This window comes from Electrona antarctica, assembly GCF_951216825.1.
Source record: "Electrona antarctica genome assembly, chromosome: 16".
NCBI classification, from domain to species: domain Eukaryota; kingdom Metazoa; phylum Chordata; class Actinopteri; order Myctophiformes; family Myctophidae; genus Electrona; species Electrona antarctica.
The window spans coordinates 12,957,143-12,980,891 of record NC_136797.1 but is presented as its reverse complement, the minus strand read 5'-3'; the positions used below and the strand labels follow the sequence as shown (position 1 = coordinate 12,980,891).

The 23,749-nt window shown below is 43.7% G+C and overlaps 1 protein-coding gene across 4 annotated transcripts in view; it reads right to left on the bottom strand.

Annotated features, from left to right (window-relative positions):
• The window catches only part of LOC306939789 (transmembrane protein 132C), a 220,629-nt gene that overhangs the window by 112,691 nt on the left and 84,189 nt on the right, over window positions 1–23,749 (bottom strand). For all 4 annotated transcript variants that reach the window (XM_079524487.1, XM_079524488.1, XM_079524489.1 and 1 more), the window contains one exon: window positions 5,836–5,979. In XM_079524487.1, the coding sequence (XP_079380613.1) occupies window positions 5,836–5,979 (144 nt within the window). The remainder of the gene's footprint in view (window positions 1–5,835; window positions 5,980–23,749) is intronic.

The following is a 23,749-nucleotide window of genomic DNA, read 5'->3' as shown; positions in this document are numbered from 1 at the left end:
CTAATTCTAATAATTAGTAATCCTGGGCGCTACACTTCCTCTGCTAACCTGGGGGGCAGCGGACTGACCTCATGCTTCCTATGCATGGTTCCTATGCATGAGGGGGGGGGGGGGGGGGGGGGGGGGAGTTTCCCCCGGCCGGACGTAGCGCCTGGAAGGAACACGTTATTCCGACCAGTTCCTTTCCCCTCCATCAGGCGCCCCGGCTGGCCAGGGGGAGGTAGTTTAGAAACCAAGATTACTACATGTTATTTGTGAGGGTACCTACTAACGGTGTAACGATATAGTAACTGCATCGTATATCGAAATGAAAACAGCAACATTGACGAAATGAAAACAGCAACATTGACTATGAATCGTATCGTATCGTTTTGCAATGCAAATAATCGGTATCGATTCGTTTTGCTATGCAAATAATCGATTGTATCAATACTACATTTTTGTGCATGGTATTTAGCCATTTTTAGAAGAAAAAAGAAAAAGAGGGATTTAATTACCTAGTTTAAAATAATGTCAATGTATTTTAAATAGTTACTGTATCGATTTCAAATCATTGAATCGTATCGTATCGTATCACCATAATGAACCAATATCGTCCATGTATCGTATCGTCAACCATGTATCGTGATACGCATCGTGTCGCTGTTAAAATGTATCGTTACACCCCTAGTACCTACCCTAGGGGCATGGCCGTGGGAAGATATTTACAGTAGGTGCTGCTGAATGTTCAGCAGGGGGTGCGCGCGCGCTGCGCAGGAGCGCGCGCCGCAAAATGCGTGTCCACGCGCCTAGTGCACTCGCATTTTCACGCGGAACACTGGCTTACACTTTCCCTCTCCACACGCATGAGCAAAATAACTCAGGCAATTAACCAGGATAAGGCGCCGATACTGTGATACAGCATATTTATTAGGCCTAGTAACAGAAATCTGTTCTGATTCAAATTATTATTATTTTTCCCCTCCTGTCCGAAGGGGGGCTGTGCCTGGGGGGAGGGGGTGCTCCAGCCCCCCCAGCACCCCTACTTCCCTCAGGGGAGAACATGCAAACTCCACCCAAAAAGGCCCTTTCGCCAACCCCGGCTCGGGTATGGGCACTGATGTGATGACACGCCCCCAGCGCTCCGAGCGGGAATCGAACCCAGGACCTTCTAGCAGTGACGGCGTACATGAAAGTTGCTTTCCTGTTTTCCCTGTTTTTCCAGGGCCTTCTCTGTTCTCTCGTCTAACTGTTGTCTCATAGTGCAGCGGCATAGATCAGTATATTGGACCAATTCAATTTTTTCATTTTTTCTTTCCCTTTCATTTTATGTATGTATGGTTTTCTTTCCTTTACTGTTCGCTTTTGCATTCTGTTTTTCCTTTGTTTCTGCTGTAATTGTTACGGCACTGTTGCGAAGATTCTTTTCTGTACCCTGTGATTGAGAAATAATAATAAATATTAATCATAAAAGCAAGTATACTCCAGTACTTTTAAATTTGACAGAGAAACGTTCAGTAATAATATTTGGGAGTATCTATGGGTCAAAAAACGGGGGTTGAGTACCAACGTTTGTATCCAACAAAGGAAACACTAACAGATTCTCGTCTAATTTGTACTGATTTAGAGGTTGAGCTTTATTTTATTTATGTAGGATTTTATTTTAATTAACACCCCATTCAATTATGCCTTATGAGGATAATTTCACACTAGATTGCAAAATATCACCCACCGGCTAACAGATTAATAAAATATGCCCTCTGTGATTGCTAAGGAGAAGTAAACTATGCCAAGTGTCAGGCGGAATATGCTGGCAGGGAATGGGGAGCTGAAAAATCCATGAATTTAATTAATTTAGGCCATTACTGCACCAGCAGTTTGACTTACATTTTATTTAAAACAGAGACCTTTGGGTTCATCTGGATAGGTGGCGTATGGCACATATCGTCACTCTCATGTGGAAACCATGTATGTCCAGACCGTCACTTTACATTACAGGAAATGGAAGAAAGAGCCACATGTAGGTATATGTATAGCAGTGTTGATTTCGTCGACTAAAACTAAGACGAAAAATGTTCGTCGACTACCTTTTTTCACAGACGAAAACTAAATGGAAACTAAATGAAAACTAAGCTAGGATGACTAAAACTAAGACTAAATATACTGACAATTTCGTCTACAAATAAAAACTAGACTAAAATGTTAGGAAGGGACTAGTGGACAAGAGATCCAGTATAACCAGTATAAGTCATTTTACACTTGGTTGCATGCTGAAAATAGCAGATCTACAAGCTCACAACGCGTCGCAGCGCGACGCGTTGTGAGCTTGTAGATCGGCTATTTTCAGCAAGTGTAAAATCAGTCATTACGACGGCATCAAGGCCCGCCAAAATACATTTTAGTCGACTAAATCAACTGTAGATTTAGTCGACTAAAATCTTATGACATTTAGTCGACTAAAACTAGACTAACACTAAAACATTCCAGGTGACTAAAATGTAACTAAAACTAAATTAAAACTATTCAAGAGACTATGACTAAAACTAAAATCAAAATTTGCTGCCAAAAACAACACTGATGTATAGTCACACACTTTTGTTCAAACTTTTCATTGGTTAAATAAAATAAATGTGTATGTATGAAAGCTATACGGAGATGGCAGGTTCACCTGAAAATGTTTTCAGAAGGAGTTGCATCGTAATGCATTATCTGATTGTAGATTGACCATTTTTGCTAGTAGGGCATTCATTTTGATATTGAATATAGGTTTCTCCCAGACAGTGACGATTAAGCAATATTACACGAGAGGGTGTGCTTTACAGTCATTAATGCACGCCTGCGTTGCTGCAGGAACCAGTCGCGCATTATTGTGCATTATGACGGTAAAGCACGACCCTCGAGGGTAATATTGCGATTATACAACAATTACCCTTTAAAAACACGTCAACTCAATTTCATTATAACTAAGATATTCGCTAAAAATCTTTTTTAATGACAGATGTAGCCACTATAGACCAAAAGTGTTCCAAGAAACACCCTAGCATAGCAACCCAGTCGGCTGCGCTCTGGGAGAATAGAGCAGCTGAGTTTTGTGTTTTGATTATAGGCGTTCCATCATGCTGGTTTGAAGCACGGATATACTTCAACCAATCAGATTGCTTCCTCGAAATGACCCGTTATAAGTATATAATAATGTAGGGTGTAGGCTATGTTACAGTGAGGATTTCCTTGGATCGCTCTGTTGACACTATGATTTTCTTTAATCATTCAGTTAAGTGAATCCCAAGGATATATAGAGAATGTACACAGTAAAAGCTGTGTTAATTTATACATTTGTAACTCAAGAGTATACACATGTAACATAGCAACGCCTTGTGCAGCGCTCAGTGTCATGTTTCGCGCAGCCGATCACTTCCTTGTTTACGGCACGACAAAATAGTCTACTCTAGTGCTTTTATTCTGAACGTTTCCCCGGCAAAATAAGTCTTACAATAAGTAACAGTTTTGGACATAATCCACCTGACAGCAATGAAGAGTGTCTGAGTAAAATTAAGACTCTGGATTTGACCGTTTACACTATGATTGCTGCTTGCCTATATTGGGCAAGTAAGCAAGGTGGCCCAAAATAAAATGGCACCCTGATGATATCTAAGGAATAGTACTAGTTTCAATATTTATGACCTTGGCTCAGAAAGCGCTTTATAATTCATTGTCCCTGCTCACAGGCTGGGCCGTGAAAGAGACACATTCAAATGACGGATGACTTGTCGTTCATCACCTTGACACACGGGTGGAAATAACAACCCCAGTCAGGGCATGTCACTTCCTTTGCCCACTGCTACTCTACTCTACAGTATCTCCACCTAAAATATTCAAAGGCTCGGCTGGGTGACACACATTTGAACACATGCATTGCACGCACGCACACCCCTTCATTCTTTCATGCAGGCACACGCGCACGCACACACACACGTACACACACACATACACACACACACACAAAGACCATTGTGACTCAACCAGTCATTTTCCAAGCTGCTCCCACTCTCATCTGCCAGACGATCAGCGATCTCCGCCTACCGATCGTCTGGGGACCTCTAAGTGCAAGCTATACAACAGTTTCTATAGAACAGCAGTGTTTACGTCACAATGTCATGAAATAATATCATAGATGTCCGTGACAATATTATGGTGAAATGATATGCCTGCCACTCTGCCTCGACCGCGTGGCTGCAAGCATCACCGCGTAGGAACGGTACCGACCTCAACCGTAATGGGTCGTGCGGATGGATGAGGGCATCCGTGGACGTGATCTTCCCTCCATGATGACCGCTATGTCAGCAAAGCTCACCGGATCATTAAAGACCATATTAGTCACTCCAATCACAGACCGTTTCAGACGATGCCACATGCAAAGTGGCTCCGTTAAGTCCGTTATAGAGCGTTTCCCCCAGAACAATCAGACACATGAACGAGCTAGCCAACCTAAAGCTTGAGAAATGCTAATATGCAAAACGCTGAAATGCAAGGCAAATGTTGAAATGCCCCAAAAAATATTAAAAAAATAAAACCACCAAACAAACAGACAACTTACATGTTCATAATAGTACTTGCCTTGCCTACTATACTAAAGTCTCCTTCTACAGCACTGCCACCCAAGTGTGGAATGCCCTGACTCCCTCCCTCAAAACAATGCAAATCCCTGGCGTCCTTTAAAACAGGCCTGAAAATCTACCTTTCAGCATGCCAAAGGGAGAGGAAATGATTACCCCCCCCCCCATAGTGTAGTGCAGGGGTCGGCAACCCAAGTTGTTGAAAGAGCCATTTTCGACCAAAAATAAATTCAAAATCTATCTGGAGCTGCAAAGAAAATGTACGCGGCTTGCCAAGCTTTATTATCTCCCGGGTTGCTACGAAACTAACAGAATTTAGCATGCTTTCCCTGGAAATGTCTTTCAACGTTACTTTTTTTGTTGTTTGATAGCTTCTCATTGCAGATTAAACATACAGGCAGCCAATCTGCATTGGCTGTGAAGGCAAAAGCCTCTGTCCACGAACTGTTAAATCCTCTGTTTTTCGCCAGCTATCTTTCTTTTTCTACAGGGTAAACATTATACATTTCCATCGATTTTTGCAATGCTACAGGGAGCCACTAGGGGTGTGCTCTAGAGCCACTCTAGAGCCGCCTGTTGCAGACCCCTGGTCTAGTGACTACCCCCACCTCCTTATAACCCCCTTCTTTGTTCCCCAACCTGTACATATATGTTTGTCATTTTTACCTTAATGATGATTTGAATTTTGTTGTTATTTTTCACGTCATGATTATGAATTGAATACCCAGGATCTGAATGGAAACAGGACCGCAAGGACTTTTTTCGGTGATCCCTTTGGACGTGTGTTTGACTGTACCCTGTACTGATTACATTTCTGTTTGACTGTACCCTGTACTGATTACATTTCTGCCAATAAAGTAATCAATCAATCAATCTCCCTACTGAATGACAAGCACAAAGTCAGAGTCAAAGTCAAAGTCGTACGATTAGTCACACACGTTACCACAGTGAAATTTGTTCTCCGCATTTGACCCATCTCTTGGAGCGGTGAGCCGCAGCCGTGCACCGCGTTTGGGAATCATTAGTTGATTTGACCCCCCAATCCAACCCATTGATGCTGAGTGCCAAGCAGGGAGGCATTGGGTCCCATGTTTACAGTCTTTGGTATGACCCGGCCTGGGGATCGAACCCCCGACCTCCCAGTTTCAGGGCGGACACTCTAACCACAAGGCCAACACATCTTCCCAGCTGAAATAATACGAGGAAGCTGAATTGGAGGGAATTGAGTTGTTAGATGACCTACCTCTGACCAAAGTTGCCGTCTTTCCTGCGGCAGTGCAGGGTGACGACCCTGTGGCCTTCACTTCTGACATCTTGACTCACTGTCCAGGCAACCGGGTTGCTGGCCCTGGCCCCAAGAAACGCCACACCATCCTTCAGCTTCACCCTATAACACACACACACACACACACACACACACACACACAGGTCACAAGAAATATATTAAATTACAGTAGAATAATACTACAACTAACGCAGTCACAGTCACAAAATAAATGAGCTGTAAGAATGACTGGCATAGTCAGACCCAAAGACATATATAAAGGCTAGATGGCTCAAGGCGGAGTCTCTGACATAGTTCACCCGGCGGCCATCTTGCTGAGGGGCTACAGTACAGTATGTTCAATGGCAGCTCAAACTCCATCATAACTCCCTCAAATCTTGAAGGATTTACAAACGGGTTGGTTTATTACAAACATTATCAACGTGGCTATGATCCAGGACTGCTTATACTGTTATTTTTTATATGAACGTCATATAAAAGCATATACGTAGGCCTAAGTATGTGGACGTCTCTGATGTTTATAACAAACCAAATCGTTTGAAAATAGGTTGAAAATTGAGCAAGTTATGGTTATTTAAAAAGTACATGCCCCATAGACACAATGTTATGCTGCCCCTCGGTAAGAGGGCCGCCACGTAGCCACGTAGCTCTCCATTGGCCAGCAGTGCGGGTGGTGGTGGGTGAGCCACGTAGCTCTCCATTGGCCAGCAGCGCGGGTGGTGGGTGAGCCACGTAGCTCTCCATTGGCCAGCAGTGCGGGTGGTGGGTGAGCCACGTAGCTCTCCATTGGCCAGCAGCGCGGGTGAGCCATCTAGCCTTTACAGTATAATATGGTCAGACATATAGAGGGTATGCGCGTGACATCATCATCAAACCAAGGACTGTCTAAAGAGGACGAGACGCGAAGACTGTACGGGCGACGCCATGTTGCTTATAGTGCTCCATGGAAGGAAAGAAACATGCGCAGTTGAGACCAAGGAAGCTGAACGCGGAAGTGTTGGCTGCATATAGCCCATTGCGCATGTTTCTTTCCTTCCATGGAGCACCATAAGCAACATGGCGTCGCCCGTACGGTCTTCGCGTCTCGTCCTCTTTAGACAGTCCTTGCATCAAACCAGGAAGTTATGCGGGAACGCCTACTGAGTGGCAAAACACTACTTTCTGGCCTTGACAGCCCATACATCCAAACAAAAAAGTCCTATCTGATTGTATTAGACGAGGTTAAGCGACGTTAAACTCACTTTTCCACTCACTTTGCCACTCGATTTGCCATACTTATTTTATATTTTTTATGGAGGGACAGACAGTAGGCTGACAGGAAATGGAGAGAGATGGGGGTGAAGACATGCAGTAAAGGCCGTCGGGATCGGGAGTCGCACACTGCCATACTGGATTACCAGCCAAGGTGCCTGGACCACTGAGCCATGGCCCAGGCCCTAAACCATATTCTTGAAACTGCAAATGATGCTCGCGCAAGGATTTCCCACACTTTTTTTGAGTGGTGTAAACCACTCCTACAACTGGCTTTTGTGTGCATAAAAAAATGACCATGGTTGCTATGTTCAAAATAATTTCTGACGTAATTAAATCACACCCGGGTGAACTGGATGACCATTGCAACCTTGGTCATTTTCTCTGCACAGAAAAAGCCAGTTGTGAAATCACATCCGGGTGTGATTTCATTACGTCAGATCAGAGCTGATCAGGCTACATAATACCTTACCTTATTTCATTACGTCAGACCACAGCTGATCATGCTATATAAAACCTTACACCACTCAGTTCACACGGGTGTGATTTTTTGTTTACGCCTGTAAACCTGTGATGCGACAATAAAGCTGAATCTGAAATAATTGCACAAGTCACAATGCTTTTGTGTCCCAATTTGTTTTATTTGAGTGGCTAAATCTCTGAGCAACGCAGGCCTAACTAGGCCTGTCTGGTACAAGTAAACATTATTTCATCAGCGGTGTACTCTACAAGCTGAGCATCAAGAAAACAGATGGCTGAATGGAAATAATCTTAAGAGGCGCAGCCGTGCTTTACTGTGAATTATCCTCTGAGAAACACTGTGTAAGTGTATGTACACATCCAAACATTCGAGCGAGCCTCAGTCTTGTTCTACACCCTGTAAGTACAGGGAGTTAATTTCCTGTGGCTGATATAACAATGTTCTCTAGAATTCTCACTGGAGCGGGAAACAACAGGTGGTGGCACACTCAGTCAGGACACATTTTGGTTATTTTTTCTTCCACTCTGTTGTTCTATAAGACACCACCCCGCTACACAGCCGCCGCCGCCGCCGCCGCCGCCTCCTCCCAACTCGATCTTGAGAACTTGCGTTAGACATGGTTAACCCATTTAGACCTGAGGACGATTCTACAAATGCCTTCTAAATCCTGACAGTTTTCTGAAAACCCCATGTTTGTCAGTTCTCAAACATTTTCATGTCAAGGACCCCCAAAAATGTAATTGGCCGCCGACCCCCATCTGAAAATATGTTGTCCCAGGGACCTTCCAGAAGCAAAGTTTTTAGTTAAAAAAAGTTTAGTTAAAAATGTTCTGAAGGAATATTCAAAGGTTTGCGCCACATTTTCACGATTTTTCAAAAATAGCAGACCTACAAGCTCGTAGCGCGGCACTCGGTGCCGCGCTATGAGCTTGTAGATTTGCTATTTTTCAATAGCTAAAGCATAACATAATGCTTAAAACACCAAAAGGAGGTTCCCGCCCAAAATAGCTTAAGCATGCGGGTCGGGCATTGGACAGATGCCCAGGCAGAAACCCTGGCTTCGTTCTCCTCTCATCAAGCTTATTGCCACTCACTCACGCTAATCTCTTCCCACATCACATGGAATGTTTAAAGACAACAATACAACATTGTTTTTATTAGGTAAAAAAACAATTCTTTATGGGAGCTGTAATGATAATTTTGCTGAGCTGTGATTGGTCTAGATAAAACCATCAACTGCTCCATCTAACAGGATTAACGGCAGGGAGCTGAGGACAGGTTGTTGGAGTGGTTTGCACCACTCAAAAATTAAAAATCACACCCGTGTGAACTGAGTGGTGCAACTACAACTGTTGAAGAATAACGATAGAGATTGATTATAAGCTTTTTTGAGATCACTCTGATGTGATGTCGGTGATGTCAGTGACGTCACATACTAACCATAGCAACCATGCTCACCCATACAGGCACAAACACACATGGGTACTAACAAAGCCAGTTGTTGGAGTGGTTTGCACCACTCAAAAAAATTATCTAAGATGGTGTAAAATGACACAAATGCATGCGCACCACACACACACACACACACACACACACACACACACACACACACACACACACACACACACACACACACACACACACACACACACACACACACACACACACACACACACACACACACACACACACACACACACACACACACACACACACACAGTACTATTGTGCTCTATAACTGCGGACGACTTCTAATAGTTGGTCAAAGAAACGCCAAGGTTAACAAGTGGGTAATGAATACTACAAACCATGCCCCCAGTCCAAAAGAACAGAGCTGCAGCCAGCACAGTCCTCACATCTCCCTGGCTCAGTCTGACTACTTTGATCTTCTATCCAGGTCTCTGAGGTGGTAATAATAACCGCTCGTGTGCAGCTCCGTGCTGTTCTAAACGAGCCGATATAGAAATAGATAAAGGCTGCCGCTGTGACTGAGGCAGACAAAATGGCTTTAGCAGAGACCACTGATTGATGGCTGACTTCGCCTACTTCTGTCTTCACCGTATAGTCACCATGGTACAGTAATTATACTGTACCTGCTGCACCTCAGAGTTCTGATGGCGTCAACACAACGTTAAAACACAAACGGATGATGACGGGGTAACAGGTACGGTCGCCCCTTTTCCATCTCGCCCCACTACTCTACCTAGCTGTAGATAACAAACATAATTCATGTTGGTGATTATATAAAAGGTATTATCATATTAATGTATCATTGTTAAGTTCACTCTGTATATCCACGGACATAATAGCATGATGATGCCATTACAAAACATGGAAGAATGTGTTTAATAAAACGAAATTAACTGATAGAAGGTCCTAAATTATAACTTAATTAAGCAGTCACCATCTCTGTGTCATGTTATTCATCTTAATTTTCAGATAGGGAGGGAAATACTAAATTAACGGTTAACTACATTAAAAAAAATTGCGGGGCGAGTTGGTAAAGGGGCGAGTTGTTTGGTATTCGATGACGGGCGTTTGTCCCTCCTATCCCAACTTCTCCATTTGTTTTCACACACAGTACATGGACGCACAAACACTGTCTTAATGATGAATTCCTGTTCTGTTCTTTGACTATATAGAAGTGTCTATTTGTACGTCTCTGCATGTTTTGATGAATTGAACATGGTGGACCCTCTTGTAAACAAGTGTAATGCTTAATTGGGTCGTCCACTCACAGTTAACAGTCTTTGTATTGAGTTTGTGCTTGAAATGTACTGTAATTCTGCAAACTGTTAATACATATTTCAATCAATCAATCAAAAATCCCCTCTGTCTTCAATGTAGTTTTTCTTTCTTTCTCTTTCCTTCCTTCCTTCCCTTTATACTGCTTTATATTTCTTCTCTTTATCCTGCTCTCTTTCTCTTTCTTTCTAATGCCCGTCAATCAGAATGTGACATACAAACGTCAACACATTCAACAGGCGATATACAGGAGCTAAATTAAGGAATGTCAGGTTTTAAATTGGATTGGTTTGTCATGTGATTTCTGCATGGGGAGGGGGTGGGGTGAAATAATAAAGAAAAGCAATTTAAAGAAGGTCCACTTTCTCATGCATCAGCACATGAAGCGGCCTCATTAATTCCATGGAAACCTGTGCATCAGTGGGATGAGTATTTACAGATGTGATGGGGTTGTCAGAGAGATGCTCCCCAGGCCTAAACTCTCTATTTGAGAGATGTGCTGTGACTGTCACTGCCCAGAGAATGTCAGCACACCTTGCACACGACGCGCACGTCATGCTCTAAATTACAAACTTTCTGATCCACATATTTTGAAACAATTTCTTTGATGTTGAATTACTACCCTGCAAGAAAATAAAATAAAAAGCGTTCCCGACTCAAGTACTATTCACATCAAAGCAGCAATATTTTTACTCTACCTGGCAACCTCTATTAAATTATTTCAACCACCTAACTGTACTTCCCCCAGATTTAAATCACTTAATCCTTTTTGAGCAAACCTCCTACTACAAATACAGTTAATACAGTTCAAATCCACAATGCAATATTTTGTCAAGAGTTTGTTCAAGAGTGTTGCTGTGCACAAACATCGCTAGCATTATAAATTAAATACAAAAACAACGAACCTATTCGATTTCTCCCACTCTATTTCCCATTCCAAGTGCATTTGTCTAATGCCAGCACTGCTATTCTAAAGCAACCTCAGGTACATATTTAAACTATTTTCAGCAATGGTGGGTATAGATCTTGTTGAGCTGGTTATTTTGAAAGTAGTTCTCAAGTCAAAAAAGGGTGAGCATGCACCCCTGACCTACAGCATACTTTCCCCCCCATCTCTGCAGGTAAATCATTACGTGTGGGAGGAAATATTAATTAGATTAGACAGTATCCAATGACTGGCAAGCCAGACCCGAGTCAATCAGTTATAGGGAAATAGCAGTCAGTGTAGTTAGTATTTAGGGGGTAGCAGTAGACATGGGCAGATATGGAGATAAAAGAGCTAATTCAATTAATGAGTCTGAAGGTCTTCCGTTTGATATGAGAGAGCTAGTTAAATGTGCTGGTGCGTGACAACACAGTGAACAGATTAACACCATCAGATAAAGAGCGCTCAGCGGGCAAAACCAATCTCCGGCCACACATTGTTCTGCATCTCTATACTGTCTCACTTTCACCGGCACTCTCTCTCTCTCTCTCTTTGGAAAATAATGATATTTCCATATGCTCATTTCCCCATTCCTATAGCTCTTTCTCCTCCCTATTCAGTGCCCTTTCCCCCTGTGTCTCCCCGTCTACCGTAGCTATCTATCCAAAGACATGCACGCACGCTAGAGCCATACAGCTGTCATGCAGTGCCCCATGTCATGGATGCAAAGTGAATGGAACCCAAAATGCAGAGTCACAGGAAACAGAGCAGCTTTTTTTTTTTACATTACATTACAGTCATTTAGCAGACGCTTTTATCCAAAGCGACTTACAATAAGTGTATTCAACATAGGTAGGGAACAAAAACTACTAATCACCAGAAGTCTTTAGTGCATTTTCTGCAAAAACAAGCAACCAAGAGTATACCTAGCGCTAAGGTAAAAGTGCAATATATCAGCTACCTATTTCCTTAAACAGATGAGACAAAATAGCTAAATCAAATGAGCATGAGCTAAAACAATTAAGTGTATCGACTAAACAAGATCCAATAAACAATACAACAATAGAAAACAAGCGTTCGTACAACTAGTTAACAACAAGTAGGTCAGGCAGAGAGGAAGGGTAGTGTTTCCTGAAGAGGTGGGTTTTCAACCTGCGGCGAAATATGGGCAGTGACTCTGCTGTCCTAACATCAGTGGGGAGTTGATTCCACCACTGTGGGGCCAGAACAGAAAAGAGTCGTGACCGTGTGGATCGGCCAGAAGGACCCTTGAGTGACGAGGCAATCAGTCGCCCCGAGGTGGCAGACCGAAGTGGTCGGGCAGGGGTGTAGGCATCGACCATAGCCCGGAGGTAGGAAGGAGCTGTTCCTTTCACTGCCCTATAGGCTAACACCAGGGTTTTGAACTGGATGCGGGCCGCTACGGGGAGCCAGTGTAGAGAACGGAGAAGGATGGTTGTGTGGGAGAACTTGGGGCGGTTGAACACCAGACGAGCCGCAGCTTTCTGAACAAGCTCCAGAGGTCTGATGGCAGATGCCGGAGCACCAGCAAGGAGGGAGTTGCAGTAGTCCAGGCGGGAGATGACGAGAGCCTGGATGAGCACCTGGGCTGCCTTCTCCGTGAGGAAGGGGCGAATCCTCCTGATGTTGTAGAGGAGGAATCTGCAGGACCTTGTCACTGATGCGATGTTTGCCGAGAACGTCAGTTGATCGTCCAGGGTCACACCCAGATTTTTCGCAGTCCGAGTTGAGGTCACCACAGCATTATCAATGGTGATGGCCATGTCTCGGTGCGGACAGCCCTTCCCCGGGAGGAACATCAGCTCGGTCTTGTCCAGGTTGAGCTTCAGGTGGTTTGTCGACATCCACGCCGAGATGTCAGCCAGACAAGCAGCAATGCGTGCCTCCACTTGGGTATCAGAGGGGGGGAATGAGAGGATCAGCTGGGTGTCATCGGCATAGCAGTGGTAGGAAAAGCCATGGGAGTGGATGACAGCACCCAGAGATGTAGTGTAGAGAGAGAAAAGAAGAGGACCCAGAACCGAGCCTGGTTCTGGGTATTTAATGAAGAATAGTCAAATCTTACACAGGAGTTGCAGGCAGGAAGCAGGCAGTTGATCATCAGAATGACAAAGTAGTCAAAAACAAGAACAGGGAACCAGAGGCCTGTTTCCCGAAACTTGGATTAGAGATTAAGCCAGGATTTAACAGGTATCCTGGTTTAATATATCCTGGATCAGCGATTAACCGGTTTCATGAAAGCTGGTAAATCTTGCCAGATTAATTTTGCCAGTTAACCTGGATATATGTTGAGGCTTGATTCGGTTTCATGAAAGCAAAGCCACACTAGTTACCATGGAAAATAATGCTGTGGACTTAGCCTGCTCCGGACCAGGCTAACAGACAGGTTTAACCAAATCCTGATGTCTTTACTGTTCATTAAGCAGTCAAGCTGATCACAAACCAATGATTTTTCCACACTTATTCAATTATTATGGGTTTATGTTGCCTTATTTTTATCGGTCTGCATTAAAGGACTAATGTAAGCACTATATACAAAATCAAAGAACCAAAATATATAGACTGCACATTGTGCACAACCTCATCCTGACAGCTTGTGAGCTTGTAGATCACCTACTTTTGGTGAATGAGAATAGCTTTGCTGTGGTGGAAGTGGTTAAGAAGAATTATTACATTACATTACATTACATTACATTACATTACGGACACGGTTCACCAGTCTGGCCCCTGTCTGGGCGGGAGGTGGACGCTTTTCAGACAGGGCATACACTGACACCACGGCGCGTAAACAGCGCCTCAAACTGTGACTCTGCCCACAAACGGGGGAAGTTGTGATTTTCGCTCGTTCACTGCAATGCAATTTGCGGCATTTTCAAAACAATATTGAGCAGAGTAGCGATTATCAAACGTATTTGCAATGCCATACATTGAAAGATCTGTTGCCCGTGGACAAGGCACGCTACCTCCGCAAGTTAGATAGCATCGGCATAGATGTTTGTCCGTATGTGATTAAGGATTGGACCAAGTTGCATTGGCAGCCATAGAAAATTCCGGGGTAAATTCTTACCCCGGATGTGAAGTTTTTGGGCGTTCCTGTCTAGCGTGGTGTCAGTGTATTAACAGGGAAGTGAACGACAACACGCATGCGCGAAAGAGCAAGGAGTATGGTGCAGAAGGAGAGGCCAACTCAAAAAAGAAAAGAAAAAAAATCAGAATATTTCTCTCGTTTGATATCAATGCAAATGCGCTAGGACGTGTGTACATAACATAACATGTGTCCTAGCAAGTTAGCAACCCGTCGGTTGTATTAGTTATGACGTTCTCACACGTCGTACGGTCTAAATGGGTTAAAAGTGCTCTAAACAAACGTTAAAAGTCCATGGATAGACTAGGCTGCCACATGACGTAATTTCGGTAAGCCGTGCGCTCCTCAAAAACTATTCAGTCGAAATAAATTAACAACGTTACTATAATGTCCACTTTAAATACGGGATTCAGAACAGCATGCTACAATATCCCCAATTCTTCTCCATTATAAATCCATCTGATCCTAGTGTGAACATAGTCTTGGAAAATGAAGTCTTGTGTCTACTGTCTAGCACTATTATCCATGCTTCATCGAAAGAGTGTTGTGTAACATATCACAGAGGGGGGGAAAAATGTGTTTTAGAACGAGTGTTGACACCCAAAAGAGAACTGTGAAATACTGGCTATACATACTGAACTGTATAGGTGTCATCTTCATCTAATAGTGCTTCTACAGCCTTGCATGAGAGGTTACCCTTGTGGAATGTCAATTTCTCCTGCGGAGATCATGCCATTGACCATCACTGCATCTCACCCCAGCTCAACAGATCAATACCTCATGTCATCAAAACCCAAAGACTGAATGTAAGTGCTTTGAGGGCCTTCGGTTCTGCAAAGAGTTAAAGCCTTCATCTGTCAGGGGAGAAAGATGATCAAGGAGAGTATACTATATATACACCCCTAAAACATTACTTAGTCATTTTAGCCCAGAGTGGATCCTACTGAGTGCAACTTAATAAAGGAGATGCTGACTGTCATCAGGACCTAGTGACACACACAATCAGCCTGATATAGTCTACCCCAGGGGCCTAGGCAACAGGCACACTGCCCCAGATAAAGAGCATCCGTTTCCAGGGCCGCGGGAAGATGTTTACGCTAGGAGGTGCTGAACGTACAGTAGGGGGTGCGCGCGCGTGAGCCGCAAAATTTCACGCAGAAAAGTGGCTTTTACTTTCCCTCTCCACACGCATGAGAAAACTGACACAGGCAATTAACCAGAATAAGGTGCTGGTACTGTGATACAGCATATTTATTAAGCCTAGTAACAGAAATCTGTTTTGATTAAAATTATTATTATTTCCCCCCTACTGTCCGAGGGGGGGCTGTGCCTGGGTGGAGGGGGTGCTCCAGCCCCCCCAGCACCCCTACTTCCCTCAGCCATGTCCGTTTCCCTCTACTTAAAAGGTGGCTCCGTATCTTTCCTTATCCTTCTTTTTGAGGGGGCGCTAGCCCCGCCTGTGTCCAGCTTTGAGGGTTTGTGTAAACACAAACATTGAAGACAAAAGTGAGGAAGGCAAATTGTGATTGGCCAGAATGAGATGATGTACTGTATGTATGATAACATATATCATGATTTTTCTGTGTTGTTGCTGTTAGAAAGAAATGATGGAAGATTGGAGGAGTGGAAAGTGGAGGCGAGGAGAGTTAGTTAATTGCTTTCAGCAACAGATATTCTCCCCCGGCTACATTTAGAGCACTGCTATTTCTCCTCCCTCCTTTCTGATTATCAATTACAGTCCTTCTTTATTACAGAGCAAATGCAGCCTGATGAATGACAGTGTGGCCTCAGCCATGGACGCACGCACGCACGCACGCACGCACGCACGCACGCACGCACGCACGCACGCACGCACGCACGCACCCAGTCTCCCGCGCGCAGAGTGAAGGAAAGCGAGAAAAAATAACTGGCAGAGGCGCATGCAGGGTGAGTGATACGGGAGACTTCAAATAAGAAGAGGTTCAAAATGTGAGACTGCTGCAGCCTCACAGCACGACAGATCAAGAGCAATCATGGCCAGAAGCCAAGAAAGCCGATGGAGCTCAAGACAACCACCAAAGAGTGAATAGAATTCAGGGCCAGCCAGTGATCTCGGAGCAGTGGAGCCTTTCATTTGGAATCTTGGACAGCCGGTTTGACGTACGAAAATCACCTTTTAAGGCTCTTTCATAATTTTGTCAATGATCCAATTGAGTGAATTGACAAGCGTTGTTTGACAATAAACGGACACGTGATCATTTTACACCTCAACGATGAATTATTCATATCCTTTTCAAGCATAAATGAGCATTAACTGGAAAAACAGGTTATTTCCCAAACGCTGAGAATTCTACATCAAATATACCGTATACGTATGATATTATAATATTAGATTATTTTATAGCCAAAATGGCTTACTGTAAACCAATACTTCAGATAATATGCCATGACATGTTTAACTTTGATACGTGCAATTTTTCATTTTCCAGCTGGTGAATATATATCACATTTTGTATCGTGCGTAGGTGTAGTTTCATTTCCAGGTCATTAGTTTTATGAGGATGTGGAAGACAGAAAGATTGGAAATGTATGTGTAATGTAATGTCTTTTTTTCCCTTTTTCTTCAAAGCATTTTATACTTCGTGAAAAGAAATATGGCCTATCACTACGGATATATACACTATGAAGGCAACAGCTAGCTGACTTAATATGTACAATATACCAATAACAGCTATGCTTTTGCTAAGTCATATTTATAGCTAGACATTTAGAATCTAAGGAAATCCTAAACTGTGAAACCCATGTGAAAGCAATGGGCAACAGAGAGCACAAAATGTCTGAATAACAGATCATAGGCTGATCATGGGCCAACATTGAAGATGAAAGCAGGGCAACAGGATGATGACACTGAGGAGCGTGACAGTGCAACACCCACTGTGTCCAGAACTCATCATCACCTCCACTGAAGGCAAGGCAAGCCAGCGTTATACTTGTACAGCACATTTCATATACAATGAAGCATTCAAAGTGACAAAAACGCTGCTTCGTCGTGTTTTGTTCAAACTCTTGAAAACAAAAACAGTAGGCCCAGGATAGTCCTAGAAGGGTCATATGGCACAAGCATGTCAGATTTATCAGGGCCTATAGAACCACACAGCGATGTTGTAAGGACTTTAGAAGTGGTGTAACTAAAAATGCATCACATGGATGCACCTGGGACGTATCCTCAGTGATGTATCCTGAGGTCAACAGGGTTTCGGGTCTACCAACATCATACCCCTCACTCAGGCGACCCAGCCGGGGGTTGATCAAATCCCGACTTACGTCCCAGTAGCTATGCCCTCGATCAGTCCATCAGGGAATGAGCAAAGGCCACACAATCCGTTGCTCCGGAACTACTCTGGCGGGACTGGGAGAACCAGATTCTGCCAGGACTAGGCTTTGTGGGTTGACTCCTGTCCGGGCCCCTGCTATGTCTCACCAGGTCCACTCCTGCTCTCACCAGGCCCAGGACCTGTGCGTTGCACCAGACTCCCAGCACCAGGCACTTCATTCAGGTGTAATGTGGTCGTATTTCTCCGTAGGACTCTAAGCATGTAGAATATGAAAAGCTGCATGAATATGTAGACCTATACTATTATGTAATATTTTCGGTCATTAAAAAATCACTCTCGTGTGAAGTGAGGGGCGCTCTCGATCATCACAGTCCGGCCAATCACAATTGGCGTCCTCACTTTTATTTCCTCACTTTTTTATCCTCAATTCCGTGCTCAGCCAATCAAATCATCGCTATGGGGTACACACATTGCTCAGCCAATCAAATCATCGCTATGGGGTACACACAAACACACAAAGCTGGGCATAGGAGGGGCTTATACCTCTGTACTACTGTATAGTATCCCAAGGCAATCAATATGGTGTTCCTTGCAGTCAAAGATGTCTCGGTAGTCCATAAATGTTATAAATCCTTGAATATATGTATTTACCATCACCATTCACAATAAAAAATATTAATATTGGAACATAATGATACCAGCTATCATCCTGAGTTATTAGCTGATATACAGTATTTATAGAGAGAGACTCGGAGTAGAGTCGCTGCTTCTTCGCCTGGAAAGGAGCCAGCTTAGGTGGTTCGGCATCTGGTTAGGATACCTCTCGGGCGTCTCCCTAGGGAGGTCCTTGAGGCACGTCCCACTGGGAGGAGACCAAGGCGCAGTTGGAGGGATTACATCGACTCACTGGCCTTGGAACGTCTCAGGATCCCCCAGGAGGAAGTTACTAATGGTTGGAAGTCTGCAGCTCTCTGGTGGAGCTGTTGCCCCCGTGACCAGACTACGGATAAGCGGTTGAAGAATGGTGGTATTAAGGCAGGTGGTAACTTGTAAGAGGAAAAGAAGAAAGACCACACCTGGACACTCTCAGTACTAGAAGTACACCTTCCCTGCCTGCACTTCTCACAACTGACCCTTTTTCTTGTCTCTCCATTTCTCTTGTTTCTCCTCTACCAGGTAGAGGAGATAAGATGGGGATAAGAGATGGACACGCATCTTCACTTTTTGAGGGGCGCTAGACCATATTATTCAGGCATATCATAATATGCACATACATACACAGATATAGACTACAACACATACACATACCGTACATACACGCCTAGGAAAACCCCCCAAATCCTGTATATTACACTGAAATCCTCCTCAGACCGTGGCGGAGGTGCGCCGTCTCCACCGAACTTGAGCCAAGAGAGACGCCGCCGAGCGTGCGAGTTGTCGTGTTGAACGTTGCGAAGTTCGGTAGAGCCGACTCAGCCCCGTCCGCGTTGTAAATAATGTCAAACCCGAACTCGCCCAAACACGGTGAAATAGCACAGATTTGCAATTCCGTACATAGTACAATACTAGTGAAAGCCACGCAAAACTCTAGTAGTGCAATATGTACAGATTTTGGGTTTTTAAATCGAGGCTAAAAACACATCTTTTCTCTATGCACTACGGTTCCGCCTAGTTTTCCGCCTTTGTTGATCTGTAGCTATGCACATTTGACCATGTTTTACTTATTGCTGTGTTTTGTGTCTTTGATTATGTTTTTGATGTATTGCTGCTGTAAAGTGCACAGAGACCCCTTGGGGTGATTTTGTACTATAACTAGTAAAAATAAACTGAAACTATAGGCATGTACAGTATGTACGGAATTGCCAATCCGTGCAATTTCATTGTGTTCATTGTGAGATCATTGTGAGATCAAGTTCATTATGTACTGTATGTGCTCTAATTAGACCATGCAATTGTATAAATACATAGATTCTGGGAGGTTTGAAGGACGTGATGTGCTGGGGACAAGCCAGCCTGGACTGTGCTGTATGGTATGGCACTGGAAGACATGGAAGCTGAGGGCTACAATATAATGCAATTTCTGCAGGCTATTATTAGTGATTTATTGATTGATGCACTCAAGATTTGACAGTTGTGGTGTAGGAGTATTGTATTTGGGTAAAAAGGTCAACCCGGCAGATGTCAAAGTGTGGGGTCGGAGGCTACAGTATGTCACTCAAGCTGTCATGGTGAGCTGAGCTGTCCCTACCTGTGATATTATTGGGGAAAGGCTGTCAAATGTCGTGACTCATGAGTAGCGCAGTGCCACATTGTGTACAGTTGGGTGCCACCGATATTGTCCCTTATCATTTGGCCCATTTAGGCCTGACCTCAAAATTTAAAAAAATCCTTCTAAATCCTCCAGTTTTCTGAAATAAATATTTTCACGATTTTTCAAAAATAGCAGACCTACAAGCTCGTAGCGCGCCACTCGGTGGCGCGCTATGAGCTTGTAGATCTGCTATTTTTCAATAGCTAAATTATAACATAATGTTTAAAACACCAAAAAGGGGTTCCCGCCCAAAATGGGTTAACTGTCCTTTTGCGCAGATCACGCAAACCTCAGCAAAAAGAAAAGGACAATATCGATGGCCTCCAACTGTATTTTTCAAGAGCCAACATGGAACAAGTTCAGTTGACTGAGTGCCCTCGATATTCATCACTTGTGTTTTCCAGTTTTGTGACATTTTGTTTTGCGAGTGGTTGAATCGGAAGGGTATGAGGTAAGAGCCACCCCCTCGGACGCACTCTGACATATTATTATTATTCCTGTAAGCTCGATAGTTTTGAGGTGAACTGGCAGACATGAATTAAAATCCACCAACATTCTAAAAAACATTTCTGTAGTGTGTTTGAGGTTGAGTTATAGTCATGTTGAATTTAATTTCAAACTAAAGTAATTGTTGGATGTGATGTTGAATTTAATTTCAAACTAAAGTAATTGTTGGATGCGATATTGATATTAAAGGAGCATTCAGTGATTTGGGTGATTTGGAAAACCACCCAGTCCGCCCCGGTAACAAAATGTGCACATGCACGCTCTACAGTAGGGGGAAGTGCAACAGGCCAACAGCATGTGCACCAAGGCCCGCCCCCACTCGATCATGATTGGAGGAAGGCCCCTCTCATCCTGATTGGATGAAGGCTTTGCCACCCGCCACCAAAACTGAAACTAGGGTTTTTTGACCCCAGGGGCTCACTGGGGACAGGGAGGAACTCCTTATATGGTCAGCACACTCTATAGTAGGGAGGATTATCCAGAAAAAAAGAAGAAACAAGTGATATTTGAATTAAGTCAAATCACTGAATATACCTTTAAGGTTTTGTGGTAAAAATTAACACTAATCTGTGGAACATACACTATTAGTTTAATTTTGCTATAAATTATATCCGGTGCTTTAATTTAAAAGAAAAGTAACTGTTAAGTTTAATATTGACATTCATATTGAAGTGACACATTTGTAATTTCAAGAAATACTAGCCTAATTATTGAGTTTGAAATTGATTTAAACGTTTTGACATTACCATTGATTTTAAATAAATAATTTCCTATGAATGATACAGTAACGTGCTGACAATTTCTACACCATACTGTGTAGAGGCATAAATAAGTTGAATGCATGCGTGTGTTCAGGGATGCATGAATTAGGAAAACAATATGAGGAATATGAAGAATATAAAGGAGGTATATGTTCCGACAAGCACTTTCACCCCTGCACATACTACAGCCACAGCCTTCGTTGAGAGGGAACAGATTAATGACAGGCCGCAGCCCACCACTTCCCAAGAGCACACTTCCTAATGTCCATATCCTACTCGACTCTGCACTGTTGGTATTATTGGATGTAGTGCCGTACTGCAGGGAACGCAGGTAAATCAATTGGAGCCTGATCTGTAAAAGCTGGCATGTCAGCCAGCACATTACCCCCATTTGCACTTCATTACCTGCACCACTGGACAGTCAGTGCTGAGCGGCCATCATCACCAGGCTCGGCTCCACAAAGTAGACGTGACAAAATGAGTCAATTGGGAAAAAGTGAATGTGGATTCAATGCCCAGGGTTTATGTTGTGCATGTGTGCAAATGTGCGTGCGTACATGTGTGTGTCCATACGCGTGCGTGTGTGGTATCTAAGAGAACATGTAAAGAGAAGACTATATGGATGATATAAGGTTTGAATAGTTGAATTTGATGACACAGTGAGTAAACACGTGTCTTACAGTCTTTCAAATAAATGGAAGGACATTCTCTGTGTCCTTTGGTCATTTTAAATCTGAAGACCGACTTACTACTTATAAGTTATAAGAAGTATTTGCAACTGCACATAACTACTAGGACATAATAGAGGGAGGAAGAGGGATAAGGGGAGAGCTCAGTCAGTGTGGAGAGAGAGAGAGAGAGAGATGGGGGTGGGGGAAAGCTGACATTGGGAATATATAATTACAGCAAAGTTACCCTACTACCTTAAAGACACACAAAAAATGTTTTTGAGCTTGTACATGAATAACAAATTACACCCACTGGCGATTCAATACAGTACAGTATAGCTAAACCCTCAAGGGGTCTAACGCGACAACAAGCCATCTCTCCTAAAGGACATTACTTCATTCTGACCTGACAAAGATAGATCCACAGAGGATAGAAATGTTGTCCAATATCAGGTGTACATAACGTATGAGCTTGTGGTGTGCAGGCTCTACACATTTCTCTGTTATATTTCTCGGGTAATATGGTTGGGGTTTAGGGCATGCCTAGTGCTACCAAAGGAGTCAGCATTTGTACCAGCCTGAGAGGAAGTGGTGCCTGAATTGCCTCGGGGGGCAAAAAAAAAATCCCCTCTGCATGCCTTCTTGCAATCTTCTCGCCGATTCAAAGGTATCACTCTTAAAGTCACTCTTTGAGGCTGCTTTTCAGCGAGGAGCAATGGTAATATGTCTCGGGGAGAGAAGATGCAGGTTGGAGCGAGGTGTTTTTAACGAGGATTGACCACCTCACTACCACTCTGTATGTGTAGTGGTGCTTATCAGCCGTCACCATGCCCTGGACACTGCAGCAGTCCACTTCACCAACACCAGTGGATGTTTACACTGATCCCCACACAGACAATCCCTGGGAGCTGTACTCTGCGTGCGTGCGTGCGTGCGTGCGTGCGTGATAGATATAGCAAAAGAGAGAGAGAGAAAGAGGTTCCCTGGGGCCTGCATAACACAGCTTGTCCGCATTAAGGCTAGTCGTGTGAGGCTGTCAGGTCCGTTTCCTCTCATCCGCTGGCAAACATTATCCTCTGCCAGGGAAGGATGGAGCAACTGCAGAGGGACCACGGGTGGAGAACATCCACAACCACGGTTTACTCGGTTGGCGTAGAATAAAATCGTTGTGTATACTGTACACTGAATTGACCCATAATCCCTCAGCACTGGCCGAGCCGTTGCTTTCCTATATGCAGTTAGCACTCGTCTCACTTCAGCCCGGGTCCTCGGCGATGCACAAAGTGCAACCATTGATTTGCAGGGTGAGAAAACATGCTCACTTGGACAGCTCTCACTGGACCGGTTCGCAGCCGAGCCGTGTATACGGCGGCTGGGATGACGATCAGTGTCTCCAAATCTGAGGCTATGGTTCTCAGCAGGAAACCGGTGGATTGTGCAGTCCAAGTATAGGGAATGAGGCATTACGCCAGGTGAAGGAGTTTAAGTATCTCGGGGTCTTGTTCACGAGTGAGGGGAGGACGGAGAAGGAAATCAGAAATCATACAGTAATTCCAGCTCACAGCTATACGCCGATATAATTTGAACACAATTTTGTAATAGTAATAGTTTTTATGTTTTATCACTTAGAAAACTAGGAAAAGTACATTCAAAGTGGAACATTGGAGGACCTAAATGAGATTATATCAACTTCTGCATATAAAGTAAGCACCACACTCACCGTTCTGTCTATAGCCAAATGAGGCGTTCCTGTGAGTCGTGACTAGGATTCAAATGAGGTATAAGCAAAGCCATCTACAGAGA